The sequence below is a fragment of the Cyprinodon tularosa genome, unplaced genomic scaffold (genome assembly GCF_016077235.1).
Source record: "Cyprinodon tularosa strain WSP-4 unplaced genomic scaffold, ASM1607723v1 ctg21, whole genome shotgun sequence".
Taxonomy (NCBI): domain Eukaryota; kingdom Metazoa; phylum Chordata; class Actinopteri; order Cyprinodontiformes; family Cyprinodontidae; genus Cyprinodon; species Cyprinodon tularosa.
This window is the reverse complement of record NW_024038778.1, coordinates 37,523-57,626: the sequence shown is the minus strand read 5'-3', so window position 1 is coordinate 57,626 and position 20,104 is coordinate 37,523. Positions and strand designations below refer to the sequence as shown.

General features: G+C 39.9%; 1 protein-coding gene across 1 annotated transcript in view; it reads left to right on the top strand.

Moving 5' to 3' along the window:
* The window catches only part of LOC119783708 (voltage-dependent T-type calcium channel subunit alpha-1G-like), a 139,415-nt gene that overhangs the window by 100,022 nt on the left and 19,289 nt on the right, over positions 1-20,104 (top strand). The window contains exons 20-23 of the mRNA XM_038285347.1: positions 6,343-6,411; positions 6,593-6,777; positions 9,962-10,088; positions 19,943-20,068. Coding sequence (XP_038141275.1) covers positions 6,343-6,411; positions 6,593-6,777; positions 9,962-10,088; positions 19,943-20,068 — 507 coding nt within the window. The remainder of the gene's footprint in view (positions 1-6,342; positions 6,412-6,592; positions 6,778-9,961; positions 10,089-19,942; positions 20,069-20,104) is intronic.

Below are 20,104 nucleotides of genomic sequence, written 5' to 3'. Positions count from 1 at the left end.
CCAGTTTAATGCAGCATAATACTGTTTCTTGAATAGCTCCAAAACCAACTACTAAAATGTGTGGACTATGTTTAATATCCAGTCTGAATTATGCCAGACTCTTTCCATGCTAATTAAATGTGTGGTGTAGCCTTTTAAGGGATAGTTCATGTAAGTGTTACATGAGGTGTATACATGTATTTCAGCCTATATATAATTTGCTTCCTGTGCAGACTTCAAATTTATCAATCCAAGACTCATTTAAAAAAAAATCAATTATTTTTGCTTTGTCTGGAGTAAAACCGCAGATATTTTGGTCAAACAACGTGGTGATGGTATGAATATGACAGTGGGTCTGGTAGCATTTTTATGCATGCTTGCTCAAAACTGTTTGTTAAACCTTTAAATGTCTGGAAATACCAGGATCAGATGACTTTTCAGGGCTACTTGTATTATGGACCAAAGCCAAATGTTAAATGCATCCTCACACATAGGCTCAAATTACACTGCTCCTTTTTTAAGTTACGTAAGCAGTGACTGTGTGATGGCAGGTTTTTGATATATTAATCAGCTCTCATTGCCCACACAGTTCTATGATGTACTATGGACTATCCTGGGATTATTATGATTCTTCAAAGCTTCACACATCAAAGTGAGAATCCTCCAGGGTTCCATTAGACTCGCACACTATTTGTACATACTTCCCTTTACCAGTTTGTGACGTAATGTCTGCACTCTAGGGATATGTGGATCAATTCAAACATTGATTGTACCAATTTCAGCATTGGTACAAGCATCGATCAATACTAATGTAATGGTACTGATATAGTTTCAGTAGTACTCGTCTACGTCTCACGTGCTGCATTAACAGTTTCACATCTTTGCACACGTTGCATCCTGTCCTCCTCCATGCAGCTGTGCACAGTTGTCTGCTGTCATGTTAATCAGCCGAGCTGGAAGGAGACATGCATTTTTGCTTTAGCATATGACAGCACTGGTGGGGCATATGGATGTGTTTTACAACCTTTTAAGCTATTTTTAATCATCAATCATCAATATTTTGTTTGTAACAGAATTTTATATTACCATCAATAATTGATTTTTAAATTACCTCTCAAAGCTGGTTATTTATTTAGTTCATTCCCACCATGTCGCCTGTGATTACACAGAGCCCCCTACCCCTCCATCCCCTTGGGAACTTCTGCATTAGCTGGTTTTGAAAATGTCAAGGATGCTTAGACATAAAAGTACATGAACTACTTTAAAAATGTTTTATTTTGAAACTTCTGGTTTTGTTTTGAATCTAATAAGAATTTTGTGATATCTCCAGCTATATATTGACTTCATTATTTGGGCTTCAAACCATTTTATCATTATATCAATTATGTCTTTGGCCAGATTTAGGGAGAATTATTATCAGAAATATAAACTAATTTGTAAGGATTTTTTGCTTCTGTGATTTATATTTGCATATCTACATGCACATTAGGTTAGAAATGCTAAAAAAGCCCTTAGCTGTGACTGAGGGCATTGTTTCTTGCCTCTGTTATGAAATGGTGACCAGTCGGGTTAATCCCCAAAATATCTTACTCTGACCTTTAGAATAGACACTAACTGTCCTTCTGTGACCCAGCATTAGGTGGCTAAAGAAAATGAATGGATGAGTAGATATTTGAAGTTAAGAAAAAAGGCTTATCAATGCTCCTTTTCTTTTCAGCTGAACTACACATAAGACGAGAGCCCTTGGGGTACAAAGCAGGTTAAATCCTCTAAAAAAAAAACTAATGAAAAAAGCTTTAGGGCTTCATTTGCAGTACCTCTAAATGCAGGACATACTTCATTGTCCCTTACAAAAAGAAAAGTAGATCATGTCCTCACAGTTTGAAAGTCAGTGGCCTTCGAATGGAAGTTGAGTTTTTTTCATTTTCATTTGAATTCATACGTAAGTAGATTAAAGTACTCATTTAAGCCACACAATAAAGTGTAAAAATTAATTTTGTAGATGCAACAATCATCTGAAGTTTAAACTTTGTAATTTGATTGTAGTTAATAGCCGGATGTGCATGATCGAGATAGAAAAAAAAAAATCAGGAAAAGACATGGTTGGTGAATCTTCTAGATATTCAACTACTTATCTTATTCACGGAGCTGTTTTTTTAAATAAATGCTTAAACCTTAAATGACTTTTTAGCAAATTATAATATTATAATATAATATAAAATTTAGCTCCAATATTTTTTTAAATGAAACTTTTAATTCACTTATCCTAAAACCAAATGATTTAATACCTTTACAAAGGCAAAGTAAACTAAATGCCTTTTTAACAAAATAAAGACACAAACAAACATTTTAAAATTACAAAGATACTACTATTGTTACACTTTAAAAGGAAATCCTACCAGAATTAAGTTAATTGATGCTAGTATATATTTTAATATGGAACATAAATAACACCTTAGGTAAATCACATAGGACAACATTATTTACACCTCTCATTTAGGGATAATTCACACTAAAAACTCCTGTGGTCTGCTTGTTTGGGCTCAACCAAAAGCAAACCGTATTTTTTGTTATTTTGGTTCCCTTTCAATTTAAACTCCATGCAAGTCAACTGTGTCTAACAAAGCCAGAAGTGGACAGAAATGAATAGGGCGGGATTAGGGACGGACCCAGAAATGAATGAAAATACTATGGCTCTCCCTCATGCAGCCAATTTGTTATGCATTTGTGTGGTTATTAGCTGCAAAACCATTGTGAGTGTCAATAGCAGCTCATTCAGTTCAGATTTTGAGATGCTCTATGTCTAATTTTGGAATGGCATCGCAGAATGAGTCCCACAAGCTGAAGGGAACCTACAGCGTGGTGGAAGTAGTGTTGCCAAGCAACAGACGATAGATCAGGTATCATTTTAAAACTACGTTTATTACAAAGGTGGCTTGGTAATTCCAAGGAGATGCTACAGTATGTTTTCTGTTCTTGGATTGGACTAAGGTCAGTTTATAATCAGGCTAGAGACAAACCGAACAGTTGTCCATTTGGAAGCTGATGACACCTACCCTGGCCAACTAGTCTAATTTACGCCAGGTATACTGCATAATAGTTTTAAAAGAGCGGGTAGAGCCCAATTTCAAAGGCGGGACTAACACAGTCAGTAAATTATAAACAATCAGTTATTGTAACTACAGATGTCACACTAAAACATCTTGTCTCATTTTAAAAAAATAGCTCTTACCGCAGCTAGTTGTTGAAATTGTAATGATTTAAACATTCCTTTTTGGACATAATAAAACATTGCTCCTTCACAGCTGTAATCTTGATCAGCTGGCCTTTCGCCTGCAGCAGTTAGCCTTTAGAGCAGGGGTCATCAACATGGCGCCCACAGGCAACAAGGGGCCCTCAAGGACCACATGGGGTTTCCCTAGGGTCATTTAAGAGCAAAACAATTCACCAGTTTGAAATTTTGTTTTATTTTGTTGCTCTTCTTTGTTGATCATTTATGGAGCATTTCATCATAGAGCATTTAAGCATTTATAAAGATTTTAAAATGACAACATCTAAAAGAAAATTAGAAATTTAAAGATACAATAACAATATGTATGCAGTTTAGATGAACGCTGACCCCTCCAGTTCAAAGCCTTCCTATGACTCAGTACCCATAAGTAGCCCTCGGCCTTAGAAAGTTTGGTGACCCCTGTTCTAGAGGCTAGCCGCAGCCAGCTGCTGCATCTATCTGCTCTGTGTCCCTGATTGGCTTCTCCAATGTACAGCTGTCTTCCTCAGGTCAGCCGTGGCCTCTCTTACGCCTTCAGCGCTCCGGCAGACTATTCCGATCTTCAGCCATCCTGTTTTGATCCTCTTTCTAGCTAAGGCTAACCAGGCAGTGTAGGATCTCTCCCTGCCTTTATTGCTCGGTTTTCTTTTTAGGCTTCTCCAATCTGGAGGGCCCCAGTTTGTCCCCACTCTGGTACTCTCTTACAAACTTGGACCAAGCGCAGGAGAAGGTGCATGTCCACTTAGGGGAAAATTCCCCAAAAATGAGCAGCTTAGCTGGTAGTCTTCATAATGACCGGCTGGTTGTTGGTTGTGGCTGATCACATGAAAACTGAACAATGACTAGTGCAAGTCTGAAATATTAACAAGCCCATTTAGCTTTGATGACAGAAAACCTTGGTTGCTTGGTAGCAATGCTGTTAACTGAGTGGTGGGGAAAATAGTTCTCGGCTGTATTGCTTCAATAAAACAAAAATATTGTCCTTTTTTTTTGGTTGTTTGTGGGTATGTTTATTTTTCCTTTATTTCATGGGCACTATGCAGGTAATCGTTTTGTAAAAGCAATAAGACCCTTGAATCCGTGGGTCACAGGGCTTATATCGTGCCCTGCCATCGTAAATCCCTCAAACGGCTTCTCTGGGCTTATTGCTTTATTAAAACTAGTAATGAACGACTGGAATGTGTTCAGACCATTTCCCAATGTAAATCAAAGTGGTAGATAAAACATTATTTTGCTGATGTTTTAAGCATCTATCTAACTATGATTTGCCTAACAGAATAATACCCATTTAGATAATTAATTCTCAATGTTATGTGATTATTTCTAAGGGAATTATAGAGGGGAACTTTGATAAGGCCGGGGGACACACTTAATTGTTTGATGAGTGGATATGTCAGAGAGGGTTTCAGGTTAAACAGTAACTAACAAGCTGGCATCTTAATTTGCTTCAAATCTTACAAAAATACCATTAATAGTACCTTTAATGTGTATAAGAAGACTAGCAACACTATCTAATGAATATTGAAGCAAACTGAACGAGTCAATAAATGAGCTGAAATATAAAGAAAGTAGCTAATGCTTAAATGAAGAAACTTTAATGGACCATTCAGTCATATTTTAGCAAACAAGTGTAATTAGTGGATCAGAAAACTGGTAAACATCAACGTCATATTAGTGTTCAAAATCTTATTGTAATACAGCTGGTCTCAACGCTTATAAGAGATGCTTAAAACATATTAGCACCTGGTTCAAAGAGGCTGGCTAGCTGTAGAGTTCTTACTAAGCTTTCAGTTAGGCTTTAAAAAAGTAAAAAACATATCACACATAATGAAAAGAAATAATTTTTACATTGCTAGATTGCTCTGCTGAAAACATCTTTTCATGTTCCTGCCAGATTTGGCACCTTTTTGTTTTCCACCATTCTGATAAAGGCAAGGGAATTTAAATAATCCAAGTTATGCTGATCATCACCTCTCTAATCCACAGTCTCAGCTTGGTCTCTGGTTTAAGTCTTTCCTGCTGTCAGAAGGTCAGACATTCATTGTTGCCTCCCCTATGATGGACTGTATAGGCCGCAGGATGAGGAGGGTTTGTCTTTTGGAGGATTGCAAAGGGAACCCAGTGGATCCTTGGATCCTCCTACTTTGGCAAAGTCCTGGGATATTGCTGTACACTAAAAAAAACCTACGAAAAAACATCAGGGTTTTACTGATCCAAAATTCATGTAGAGTCCATGTACAGAATCCTCACTTATTCATATATTTATCTCATGGCTGTGGGGCACTATTAAATCCTGAATTATCTCAGGGTTTATTTAATTTGTTTGTCTTGTTTTATATCTGCTTTTTCTTTTAAGATGATTAGACTTTATTTGCTTTTTTCTTACTTCATAATTGATAGGTCAGGTGTTCATATTCAATGTGATGTTTCTTCTTTATAATTTTTTCTATAAATTATTATTTAGAATATATACAAAAGACATCTCTTCTTCTTTTTTAGTAGGCTGAAATGAAAGAAAGGGTCAATAATCCCTCTATATAAAATTCATTTTATCAATAAACTAAGAAAATTTTTTGGTTTAAAAAAGAGATAAGACTGGTTGGTTTATGAAACAGTTGTTTTTTTGAAGCTGTGTATAGCCTTCACACATTGAGTAACAAAAGGGCGCAGAATTACACTGCTACCAGGAACAAGCTTGTGCTTTTGAAACAACAATGAAATTTAAGCAGCCACTTTCGCTGTTGAAGAGAACAATTTAGATTTGCACAGTTTTTCAAAAACACAAACCTTTACCACATGCTGAAGATAATGGGGGAAAAGACAAAAGAAGTTTCAGCCTGCACAGACAGGAGGTTCCTTGTTTGTAGCTGATGCAAAGTTAGTCTGAGACCAACCATCAAAGTATGTGTATTTTTTTTAGTATGCTTTTGTTTCCAATGCGTCTGCTATGGTCTTTTTTTCAGCTCATTATATAACACGTTTCTGTCCAGGATCAAAGCGAAAGCTACTGGGACACATAACCTTTGAAATAACAAATGGGCTTCTTGCTTTGTGAACACCCTCATACATGTGCCTTTGTGTGTTTGTGACAGGAGCGAGTGTTTCTCAGCGTGTCCAATTACATCTTTACCGTCATCTTTGTGGGCGAGATGATGATCAAGGTAACCATAACAGAACCCTTTTACTGCACAAGCATTTCACTCAAACTGCTTTATCTAATCTTGCTCATAAAAAGAAGCAATTTTCCCCCTGGGTGGGGACCAGAGGAGCTCTTCTGTCTCAGTTTCTACTCATATTTCTTTATTATTTAAGCAATTCAATTGGATCTGTGTTTGTCATAAGGTTGTAGCAATGGGCCTGTACTTTGGAGAAGGTGTGTACCTGCAGAGCAGCTGGAACATATTGGATGGCGTGTTAGTGTTTGTGTCCATGGTGGACATCTTGGTCTCCATCGCATCAGCGGGTGGTAATCGAATCCTGGGCATGCTGCGAGTCCTTCGCCTTCTTCGCACCCTGCGGCCACTAAGGTAGGAGAATGGGACTTTTCCACCTATTTTGTATGTTTTCACTGTATCAGTATACTGAAGTATTTCTTCTCTTTAACTCGTGACTAATCTATTTTGGCCTCTCAGACTTCCGGCAAAAATTGGCATCAAGAACATGAGATAACTGAGTAAGGAGGAATTTTGAACAACACCATCATGCCAGTTTGTTTTGAATTAGCCATGCTGTAATGACTGTTATGGAAGCACATCCTACTAAAATTGCAAATGTGTGCATTATTTTACAGTTGTTAAAGATTCAATAAATATTAAGAAAGAAACATGCCAATTTAGGGCCATTATTGTCTTTTATTGCACCAAAGCATATAAATTTAATTTACTTACTTTGACTAGGCCACTGTTTTTTTCTTAGCCATTAAGTGCAGGGATAGCTGGTTCTTTGTGTTTTTATAGCCCAAGTACATCTGAACACTAAGGTGAAAAACAGATGGCCTGGCATTCTTTTTAAGGGTGTATGGTGTTGTCATTTACAGCATGTTGTTCTGAAGCATCAAAGTGGCCCCATTAGAATGCCACCACTGTATTTAACCAACAGTATGAGGATAGACTGTGTTAATTTTAACCCGCAATTAATGTGACACACCTTCCAAAAAGTTCTACTGATGTCACGTAAGTCTGAGGCATGTTTTTCCAAAAGTGTTGGGAATCATCAAGATCTTGCTTTTGCAGATGTTTTTGTTTTTCGTCAGCTGGATTTAGTGTTGGTACTTAAACTCACCGGCCACATTATTAGGTACCCTGTGCTAGTAACGGGTTGGACCCCCTTTTGCCTTCAGAACTGCCTCAATTCTTCGTGGCATAGATTCAACAAGGTGCAGGAAGCATTCCTCAGGGAGTTTGGTCCATATTGACATGATGGCATCACACAGTTGCCACAGATTTGTCGGCTGCACATCCATGATGCGAATCTCCCGTTCCACCACATCCCAAAGATGCTCTATTGGATTGAGATCTGGTGACTGTGGAGGCCATTTGAGTACAGTGAACTCGTTGTCATGTTCAAGAAACCAGTCTGAGATGATTCCAGCTTTATGACATGGCGCATTATCCTGCTGAAAGTAGCCATCAGAAGTTGGGTACATTGTGGTCATAAAGGGATGGACATGGTCAGCAACAATACTCAGGTAGGCTGTGGCATTGCAACGATGCTCAATTGGTACCAAGGGGCCCAAAGAGTGCCAAGAAAATATTCCCCACACCATGACACCACCAGCACCAGCCTGAACCGTTGACACAAGGCAGGATGGATCCATGCTTTCATGTTGTAGACGCCAAATTCTGACCCTACCATCCGAATGTCGCAGCAGAAATCGAGACTCATCAGACCAGGCAATGTTTTTCCAATCTTCTATTGTCCAATTTCGATGAGCTTGTGCAAATTGTAGCCTCAGTTTCCTGTTCTTAGTTGAAAGGAGTGGTACCCGGTGTGGTCTTCTGCTGCTGTAGCCCATCTGCCTCAAAGTTCGACGTACTGTGATTTCAGAGATGCTCTTCTGCCCACCATGGTTGTAACGGGTGGTTATTTGAGTCACTGTTGCCCTTCTATCAGCTCGAACCAGTCTGGCCATTCTCCTCTGACCTCTGGCATCAACAAGGCATTTCCGCCCACAGAACTGCCGCCCACCGGATGTATTTTGTTTTTCGGACCATTCTCTGTAAACCCTAGAGATGGTTGTGCGTGAAAATCCCAGTAGATCAGTAGTTTCTGAATTACTCAGAACAGCCCTTCTGGCACCAACAATCATGCCACATTCAAAGTCACTCAAATCACCTTTCTTCCCCATGCTGATGCTCGGTTAGAACTGCAGGAGATTGTCTTGACCATGTCTACAGGCCTAAATGCACTTAGTTGCCGCCATGTGATTGGCTGCTTAGAAATTAAGTGTTGACAAGCAGTTAGACATGTGTACCTAATAAAGTGGCCGGTGAGTGTATCTCGGTGCAAAGATGACTGTGGGAAATTCATGTCAATTATATGGTTCAATAATCAAAATAGACTAAGACAAACTTTATTGTCATCTTGCATACACATCTTGTAAACAAAACAAAACCATACAAAACTATGCATACAGCTTTACAACAGTGACATGAGCACCGTACAACAGTGAAATCAATCCATTATAAAGTGCAGCAGAATGTAAACAGTGTAAGAGAAAAAGAAAACCAGTTTGTTCCAAATGGTGCAAAAGGCATTGGTGTGGAAAGGTTCAGAGCAGTGCAAAACAAATAAATATGGTACGAATTGCAGTAAAACATTGAGTTGTGAGAACATCTAAGCACCTTACTGAGGGAAGACTATTGGTAAATAGAATAAAAACACAAATGGGACTTGGACAGTGACAAAGGAATGTTAGCAACCAAAAACAAAAGATTAAGAGTTCCAACAAAGGAATCCAAACCAAATACATAAAGGAAAGAACAAACACACAAAGGATGGCAGAAAGACCATACAGCTAAAGAAGTGAGGATTAAAGCAGAACACCTAAAGATCATGGCAGGATGCCTTTAGTTCCTCAGTCTTTTGTTTTTGGGTTGTTGATTTATGACCACAGGCCTTAAATAATGCCAGTAAGGACACTAGAACATTAAATATTGTTATGGATATTTTTTCTGACCTTCCAAGTTGTCCCTTGGTAGGGTAGCCACTCACTGAAAATGCTTTTCTATTTATTTTCTATTGTGGATAGTTACTTACTATGCTTTGTTGGTGTCCTAATGATATTACTTCCTAATTATCTCAAATTCAAATTTTTTTCTTTTCTTCTTTTGGTCTGGAGCGTTGTGTGTTGCTTTTCGAAACTTCATGTTGTCTGATAGGTTTTTACGCAAGTCATCCCTTATTTTGACAAGTCAGCCAGTATGGGTGTTTCTAAAGAAATCAGACTGAATAAATGTGGTTGATCACACTGCTTTAACTCATGATTTAACAAATGGGGGCCACACAATACAATATACTGCAATACATTGTTTGTTTTTTCCCTACTAAATTGAAACATCATTGGCAAATTTGCCTACTGCAGTTACTCATTTGGACATTATTAATTTTCTAAAAAAAATTGCAGGGTGATGCACAAAAAGAAAGCAGAAAAAAAATCTATTGTAGGTCAATACTTACCCATAGCACTGTACACATCTTTGTCTCTTTCAGGGTGATAAGTCGGGCTCCAGGTCTAAAACTGGTTGTAGAGACCCTGATCACATCTCTCAGACCAATCGGAAATATTGTTCTCATCTGCTGCGCATTTTTCATCGTGTTTGGGATTTTAGGAGTGCAGGTAAGCTATCCTCTGTTATGCATAAATCATCTCTAAGAGTCACAAATGTAACCTTTTTTTTTTACCCAAAACTTGCCTGTGTTTTCTGCTGAAAGAAAGATACTACTTTAAGGGTTTTAAAACAAATGAGGCAAAGCCCAGAAAGGTTTCAGGTAATAAAAAGTGAGGCAGAAAATTGTGAGGAAATGCAAATGAGTTGCAGATTATGCAAAAGAGTCCCTTGAAGTAATTAAAAAAAAACAATGACTCTACTGAGGGATTGTGCTGAGAATGGATTCTTTAAAGCAGATTTTAACCAACTTAAAGATTTTTAAATCAATAATTCAGTGAATACTACTTGTTCTTTTTTGTTTGTATTATTAATGTTGAGTTCTTTTACCAGAAAATGTTTATAGGATAATGTTAAAGTTTTATCCTTTTCTTAGCTTCCTTTCACATAGACTTTTATATTGACCATAGAAGAGTGTTCTGGCTTTCTTGGGCTTTAGCTCATCATTCATTTTCTGTCCCGTCTATCTGCTAATCACTTAAACTCAATTAAGTCTGAGTTTAAATGATTGAAAGTTCCCCAATAAATGACAAGTGAAGAGCTACCCCTAGAGAACAGCTAGTCCAAAGTACACTGGATCATTAAAGGGGTCATAGAATGCAAAACTGAGTTTACATGTTTACATTCTGTAATTTTCCTCTGGGATTATTAAAGTATATTGAATTATGATTCTGACATTGTCATCCATGAATAACGATAGTTCAGTAGGTGAAATGGACGTACAGAGAAGTTCAAATCCCTTCGACACCTCCTTTCTCTGCAAATCTCACGATTCTAAACTTCCACCATGAAATGGGCGAATCCAAACGAAGCACCGAATTGACATAAACTCAGGGATGTTGCCTTATTTGGTTCGGCCTGTAGTTTTGTCACGCACCCGAAATTGACATACAGACCACCCCACTGGTTCACTGGCTCAAGGGGGGAAGGTGGGGTTGTGGGGGCCAATGAAGTGTCGACTGCTGGGCCGCTGAGTGGACCGGACCTCAGGCATGTTTTGGGGTGGGTAATCAACAAAAATCCTGGACGATTTTGAAATTCCTGCCGAAAATTTTTTTTTAGGTATGAAAAGTAGGACATGCCCGGAAAAGAACGACATCTGGTCACCCTACAATATCAACAATTTCAATGTTTCATTGAATAAGAGCTTATTGCTATGATGCGTCTTTGCTCAGCAGCTTCGCTCGTCGCAAACCAACCAATCAGCGCACAGCTCATCTAAATATTCATGAGCATTCCATAAAAGGAAAGAAACCTGTCGTTTCATTCTAGGCCTCTTAACCAGGCTTGCATTAGGGCTCATAGAACAACAAAATGCCATTTTTAGCCAAAGCAATGTGACACACTCTATTTAGAGACTTTAAGGACCAGCTGCAAATACCCTATAAAGTCATTCTATGACCCCTTTATTAGCTCTTAGAAACTCCTATAGCAGTCATAACTCCCAATGATTATTTTCTGTCTAGCTATCAATTACAGGATTTTCTTTAAAAAAAAAAAAGAATCATAGTTTTTAGACATTTGCAAGCATTTATTTATGACAGTCGACTTAGTGCGTCACAGTGCGTCAATCAGGTAATTCGGCCACTATAACACTGAATCGTTCCTTTGTCTTCCAGTCTGCTGTAGATTTGACCCAAAAATCCATCCAAACACACAAAAGTACAAATATAGGCCTCATTCTTTACCTGATCACCTACAAGATTTATTCTGTCATATATGTTGTAATATGAATAAAACTATTTTCAAAGATTTAATCAGAAACAAGTAATTAAAGATTATTTGCTTTGTTACTCTATGTGAAAAGAACAACTGAGTTTAACATTATTTGACTTGGAAAAATGGAAAAGCAGCCGCAGGTAATGGAGCCTAGGTGAAAGTTCAACTGATGAAACTCATTACTTTCCTACATCCACCTGCTGCACAGCCAATAAGCTTTGAAACACATCTCCATGAAAGCCAATCGGCTTCAAAAGTTCATATTTAAAGGCCTCCGATTCGCAATTTTCTGCTCCTGTGCGTAGGCGGCGGATGCACTGTGTGGCTTTATTCAGATGACACTGTTTCAACCCACGTCTATGCCTGTCCATGCTTGCTCATCATGGACAGGTTCTCTCAACCTGTGTTGTCCAAACTGGACTCCCATCTTCCAGGTCCTTGAGTGAAGCTCTAGCATCAGCTCACGCAATCCACTGGATCTCCCTATAAAGCTCAGCATACCGTCTCGCTAACCAGCAGTCTACAGACTGACCAAATTCATCTATCTCCACTCCACCACCAGTTTCAGGCCTGGGCGAGGGGGACAGCCCTATTCTTTACTCCTGTTCATGCATATCTATCAAAATTAAGCGCTATGTTTCCTGCCGAGGTCTGAGCGCCAAGGACTAAAGTAATTCTATCAATAAATTTCTACCAATTGTCTTTTATCTCCATGTGAGTTTTTCAGATTGAAATGGATTCTATCAAAAGCAGTTGGTTAATGTCGTTCTTTTCATTAATGCCCTAATTTGGGAGCAAAAGAATAGTGTAAGAAAGGCTAGCTCATGAAAGAAAAATATATTAGAGGAATTAGTCTATATATTTTTTACAGATCTGCATTCTGACATAAAAAGCCTTTGTTGTGTCTTATTTGTCAAAACATTTAAAATTTAATAGATAGCTTCACTTATTCAACTCTTGAACATTGTTTTAAAAAAGTACAAATTGATGGGTAAATCTGCTCTTATTACATGTTACTCCCTTTTTTAATGCTTACAATCCACCGGTAAACATTTGATTGCAATAGTTCTTGTTTCTGAGACTTTTAAATGTGTTCCTGCTCCTACACATTTGATTCAGAGAAATGAAGTCATTATACACAACACAAATATACTTCTCACCTCTGGTGGTCCTTCTATATATTATTGTGCTTTATCTTATAAAGAACATTTGACTAATTACATTTTTTAGTATCTTTTTTCATTTCTTTTGAAATTTTTATTAATCCTATGATTGATTTGTCTTAAAAAAAACATTACCTTAATAGCACCTTGTGCAACTGCTACATCTAATTGATTTCCCCCTATAGGGATCATAGGTGGATTAATGACCGGGCCTACCGGGCCCAGGCCCAGGGGGCCAGAGGCCCCAAGGGGCCAGGCCAACTTGGCCCCGCGGCCGCGACCCAGGCACAACTACTTTTGCAAAAATAATAATCTTAGTCCCCAAGGGGCCAGGCCAACTTGGCCCCACGGCCACGATCCATAGAGGGTAAGAGGCCCCAAGGGGCCATGATCCATAGAGGGTAAGAGGCCCCAAGGGGCCAGGTCAACTTGGCCCCGCGGCCACGACCCACAGAGGGCCTGAGGTCCTAAGGGGTCAGGCCAACTTGGCCCCGCGGCCACGATCCATAGAGGGTAAGAGGCCCCAAGGGGCAAGGTCAACTTGGCCCCGCGGCCGCGACCCACAGAGGGCCTGAGGTCCTAAGGGGTCAGGCCAACTTGGCCCCGCGGCCATGATCCATAGAGGGCCAGAGGCCCCGAGGGGTCAGGCCAACTTGGCCCCGATCCATAGAGGGTCAGAGGCCCCAAGGGGCCAGGCCAACTTGGCCCCACGGCCACGACCCACAGAGGCCCCAAGGGGCCAGGCAAAATTGGCCCCGTGGCCATGATCCACAGAGGGCCAGAGGCTCTCAATCATTATTATCAAAGCTAATTCTCAAATTGGATGGATCACACAACCTCACTCACATATTCTTTATCAATTATTAAAGGTTGTTTCTGAATTTTGATCACAGAACTTAATGCAAATATTCTTGATTGATTGACAAAGCTCATTCTCAAATTTTGATTACACAACTTTACTCTGACAAATTATCATTATCAAAAAACTCTATCTCGAATTTGGATCACAGGTCTGTTCCCAGGTCTGTTCTTTTAGAATCTCCTCATTTGGTATTTTGAACTCGTGAGAGACTGCTCAAAATTTGGTTTCCTTTCCCTCAGTTCAGACTCAGAGATAATTTGAAATCATTCAACAAGAAGTTTAACGCGCGCGCACACACACACAAGCACACACACACACACACACTTGAGTTGAGCATTACTTGGAAATTCTTATATTTTCCATTTTGCTGTTACTATCAGCATCTTCCCATTTTGTCCTTTTCTTTCGAAAAAGTTTACAGTCTGACATTTGTCACTGCTGTCAGTTAATAACTTTTTGGTCTTTGACCCATTTTGTCATTTTCTCGATTCGATCGTCACTGACCACTCTCTCCTGTCTGGCAGACATCGTTGCTGCCATCATAGCTAGCAAGCTGCCTGCAGATAGCAACATTTTGGTGTCCTTTTAGATAGAAGACAAAAGTGCACAAAGTTGTACAATTATTATCTTTTCAAAATATTTGTTTCACTGTCAGTGTGATTGACCGACTTTGCCGCTAGATTTCGTGTCTTTTGGCCATACCTGGCTAGCGACTAAAAACATCATTTAGCGACTTTTTGGTTGTGAAGATAAGTGGTAAAAGCAGATCTGCCTGTTGGTCTTCCCACATTTTGCCATTTGGTACTTTGCACTCTTGTTGGTCACTCCAAGGCATTTGTCCCTGCCTTCAGCTAGTCACTTGGCTCTTTTGGAATATATTCCACTGTAATTGGCTCTCTCTCTCTTTCTCCACAGTACAAATCAGTCTGTTCCCTTGCCATTTAGACATTTTCTTGATTCGATCATCACTGACCACTCTGCTCTCCTGCTGTCTATCAGACGAATCAGTTGATTCTCTGCTCTCAATTGTCTATGCTAGTAAGCTGTTATTCTCTGCTTTGGAGTGTTGATGCTGGGTTGTTAGTTTTCTAAATCACCTCACACACTTGAAGGAAGCAGCACCGATCATAAACACACAAACAAACTCACACACACACACACACACACACACATAGTTGGTTTATCTGTTGTGATAGGCAAAGAGCCAATGTGCAAAGAAAGAAGGGAAATATGGATCATAAACGTTTAAGTGGAGGAGCTAGAAAAAAAATTCAGCAAGAAAAGAAAAAAAAGGAATCAGTTTTACTTGAGAGTGTTCCAAATATCTCCAGCTTCTTCAGTACAAAGACATCTGCTGAAAGCAATTCTATAAATGCTACTGCAAATTCAGCTAAGATTAGCACTGCACCTGAGCTAGCATGTAGCTCCCAAGATCCTGAGACCACTACAAGTGTAGACACTGAACCAAATGCTTCTGATGCTTATGATTCAACCAATTCAGCAGTAGCCAGTTGCTCGGATGAATGTGAGGTCACTGCACCTCTGGACAGCATAGAAAATGAGCTGAATCTTTCTTCAACACCATCTACAGTGACAACTCTACCTAGTGATCCCGCTAAATGGGCTGAGACCCTCACTGAGTCAATGAAGGAAGTTCTTATTCAAAGAGGTGCAAAATCATTTCACAACCGTCACAGCCATTATCCAGCTTCTGTGAGGAACAGTGGGCTAGGAGGCAAAACCCGATGCCTAAACAATGAACATTTTACTTCACACTTGCCCAATGGACAACGAGTACAAAGAGAGTGGCTGATGTACTCTCCCTCTACTGGTAATGTTTACTGCTTTGCATGCAAACTGTTTTCCCCAAAAACGCATTCTTTTGTGACAGGCTATTGTGATTGGAAACACTCAGAAAGATTTGGTGAACATGAGCGAAGTGCTGAGCACATAACCTGCATGCAAGCAGTCTTGAACCGCGCCAAAGGTGCCACAGTTGATGCAGACCTGTTCAAACAGTTTCAGGCAGAGAGCAGCTATTGGAGGCAGGTGTTACAAAGAGTTGTTGCAGTCATAAATTCCTTGCAGAAAGGGGCCTTGCATTTAGGGGTAAAAATGATTCGTTAGGGTCTCCTCTCAATGGGAACTACCTTGGTATTCTGGAGGTCCTGGCTGAATTTGATCCCTTTCTAAAGGATCACATCAGAAAGTTTGGGCAGATGGGTCGAGGTAATACCTCATATCTGTCCTCCACCATTTGTGAGGAATTCATTGAATTGATGGGTGCAAAAACCAAACAGGCTATAGCAGATGAACTGCAAGCAAGCAAATACTACTCTATCATTGTGGATTCAACCCCAGATTTATCTCATGTGGACCAATTGACATTCATATTCCGTTTTGTTAGCAAAGAGGGCAGTGTTGTTGAACGCTTTGTGGGTTTTGAGCCCATTACTAGCCATACAGGTGAAAGTTTGGCTAACTGTGTCATGTCTGTGTTGGAAAATCTAGGGTTAGAGCTGTCAAATTGCAGGGGGCAGGCTTATGATAATGCCAGCAACATGTCAGGGAGGTATAATGGGTTGCAGGCTCACTTAAAGAAAAGCAACCCATTAATACACTATATTCCATGTGCAGCTCACTCTTTGAATTTGGTGGGAGTCAACAGCATTGACAGATGTGGAAATGAAGTCTCTAAGTATTTTGACTTGATTCAGTCTATTTACAACTTCTCAACTGCATCCACACACCGATGGGACAGGGTATTTGGCAATTCCAACATAGATCTCACACTTAAAGCTTTATCCAACACGCGTTAGAGTTGCCGTGCAGAATCTACCAAAGCACTGTGGCAGAACTACAGTAAAATAAAAGCAGCACTACAGGTTATTTCCACTAATGACACAGAGAAACGAGACACACAAACTGAAGCTGACAGTCTAGTGCGGAAGCTGGATTCACTTGAGATGGCCTTCATGGCAGGCTTTTGGGACACTGTTCTGTCCAGATTTCAGGCCACAAGTCTGCAACTTCAAAAAGCAGACATGGACCTTGGTACAGCAGTTAGATTGCTGGAATCTCTGCGCACCTTTGTTCTCTCCCAAAGAGATCTATTTGATCATTTTGAGCAGAAAGCCTTAAACATGTTGGGTGGCACCCCATCTTACAGGGCTGAATGGACGAGGAAACGTAAAAAGTTTGCTGATGAATCAGCATCCCCAGATGTTGTGCTTGAGGGAAGGCAACTGTTTCAAATAGAGACATTTATTGCCTCTATTGATCAACTGAGTTCAAGCCTTAATCACCGTCTGGAGGCCTACAAACATCTGAACAATTTGTTCAGTGTCCTTTTCTCTTTGGATACAGAGTCCAATGCTTCAGTCCTTCACAAGGCCAAGATTCTCACTGAATCATACCCATCTGACCTCAATGAAAGTCTTGGACAGGAGCTTATACAGTTGAAATCTTTTATACAGCTCAACAACACTGATGAGGAGAGGACCCCTTCAGGACTGCTCAAAACAATAATACATTTTGGACTACAGCCTACGTTTCCTAATACATACATTGCGCTACAGATTTTTCTCACTCTACCGGTCAGTAACTGTGAGGGAGAACGCTCATTCTCTCTTTTGTCAAGAGTAAAAAATGAGCTGCGCACAAGAATGACTCAGAAAAGATTAAATGCGTTATCTCTAATGGCAATTGAGAGTGAGCTGACAAGAGAGTTGGACTTCAATGATGTGGTGGATGATTTTGCAAAATTGAAAGCACGAAAGAAACCCCTTGCTTAAAGGTGCACTGTGTAAGATTTTTAGGTTATTTCCAGAATTCACCCATTCACTAATGTTAGGCTACCTGTTTTCATGAATACTTACCACCACCATAAAATACTTGGAGAATTGCACTTTCGCCATTTCTGGGAAGTGTCACCTGGATTGTGAAGATAGGATTGACTTTAGGCAGAAGCTTGGTGCTTTCTCTGGCAAACTGAACCTCAAGCTTCATTCTCTGCAGCTTTGCATTCTTGTGCAGACTTTCATCCACAAGGAACTTTTCAACTTCCCCACTATCGTGAAGGGGCCATCAAAAGATTTGAGTGTGTCCAGCATGTCTAGTCTCTTACTCTCCTTTCTTTGAGCCATCTCTTGTTTCTCATCTGCCCTACTCTCGAATTTTGCCTTCATGAATTTACTCCAGTTGAGTTCAACCTCCCTTTTTGCTTGTGCTGCTGCCTTGAAACCTCTGAAGCTCCTGGCACTTCTGTAAAATTATTGACCTATTGACTGCGTTCAGTGTGCCCAACTTCTTCAGTTTGTAGTCCACCTTGCCACATTGTCTCTCCATCCCAATGTTGTGCACAGGGGTGCCATCAATGTTACTAGCCTGTTCACTGACAGGGTCCATTGGGAAGGTCTCCTCATCCATCCTCTGCCTGGCCAGGACAGTCTTCAGATGGGGCAGCATGAGTTCAGGACATGTCCAGTGCCTGTCCAGCCACTATAGCATTCTTGGAAATGGGCTATCTTGACCTGTATGCAGCCCTTGTACCATGAACTGGCCTTTGTGGTGCTCTCCGATGCATGTTATCATTTTACCTTTCTCCTTCTCCTCAAGCTTAACCACAAATAGATACAGACTTTGAGCCTCAATTTGCTGCACAGCTGCCGTTATGCCAAAGTGTTTCCTAAGATATTATTTTATTTTTAATGATAGAAGGGAGGAAAAGGGGGCAAAAATCATGTCCGATTTAGTTTTTTGGGTGGGGTGGGGGGTTTATTTCATGATAGCTACCAACTTCCAATACATAATATCTCTCAAATGACCCAATGCACCATCACTGAAGTGGGCATAATCATTTTCCAAAATGTTTATTTTTAGGCCATTTATCCCCTCCCCCTGTGTCTGTGTGAAACCTGTGCTTGTCAGTGTCTGTGTGGTATACCTAATAGTGTGTGTGTGCAGTATGTGCACTCTTCTGTACAGGACAGTGTGCATGTCTGTTCACAGTGTACAGTATTTCTTGCATAGTGCGTGCGTGTGTGTGCGCCCGCACGCGCGGGGGGTTGAGGGGCCAAGACCATGTCAGGCCCAGGGGGCCAAAATTTCTTAATCCGCCCCTGATAGGGATGCTAAGATTCCGCTTATCTCCCTATTACTAATTGTATGATTGTTAGAGAAATTTATGTGCTCATAAGTTCCACATTTAAACTGATGATTAGCCAAACAGCTCCCTCTGTTTCTGCCATCTTCTCTGAGAAACTGTGAGGCTTGCTGAAAAGCCTTCTCACATTCCTCCGCTCTCTTATAAACAAGGCCACTTTGTGAACACCTTTTATCTGAAAAATACAGAATACAAAGAAATATTTGACCTAAAATGACATCACTAAAAGCTACTTTTGTCTTAAGACTCTTTGTGAAAAGTGGTCCATCGGAAGCGCTGGTTTATCTTAAAACTTTACAATACCATTTCAGGTTTATTCCTCACTTTACTGGTGTTTGCTGGTTTCATGCTGCTGGATTATACAGGGATTACATGACAAATCTATAAATTTAGTAAGGATTACATTAAATGGATCTGAACACAAGTGTGTGCAATATTTTTTCTCTTGATTTATTTTTTTTAATTACACACACCTTTTTTTCTTTCAGTAAATTATTAACCCCACTTTGTTTTTTCTATCACATAAAATCTCATTAAAATACATTGAAATGTGTTGTTGTAACTTGATAAAATGTAAAAAGCTTCGAAGAGCTGTGAATTAGGCTCTGTGCCTACTGCAAATATACCCGCTAATATTCTCATTTAACTTTTGCAGAAGAGATGAAGCCTTGAAGCGCTGAAGCTGACATTTTGGAGTCTTTTATTTCTAGGAACACAGCATCAGCTAATTATTTTCTAAAAAGAGCAAACTCTGCAGCTAGTGTGCAGAGAGAAGCATTGTAATATGTGACACTGTTTTTCACTGCAGACCAATGAAACTCATCATCATGCTCTGTTGCTTTTTTCACACGTAGAGGTCAGAGTTTCATGTATTTTTCTACATTCTCACCTCTCTAGCTTTTTAAAGGCAAATTTTTCTACTGCGACGGGCTAAATGTCAGCAACATCACAAAGAAAACCGAGTGTCTGCAGGCAGGTTATCGCTGGATTCGGCGGAAATACAACTTTGACAACCTCGGACAGGTTTGTCACACACCCACACATCTTTTTGCTGTGACG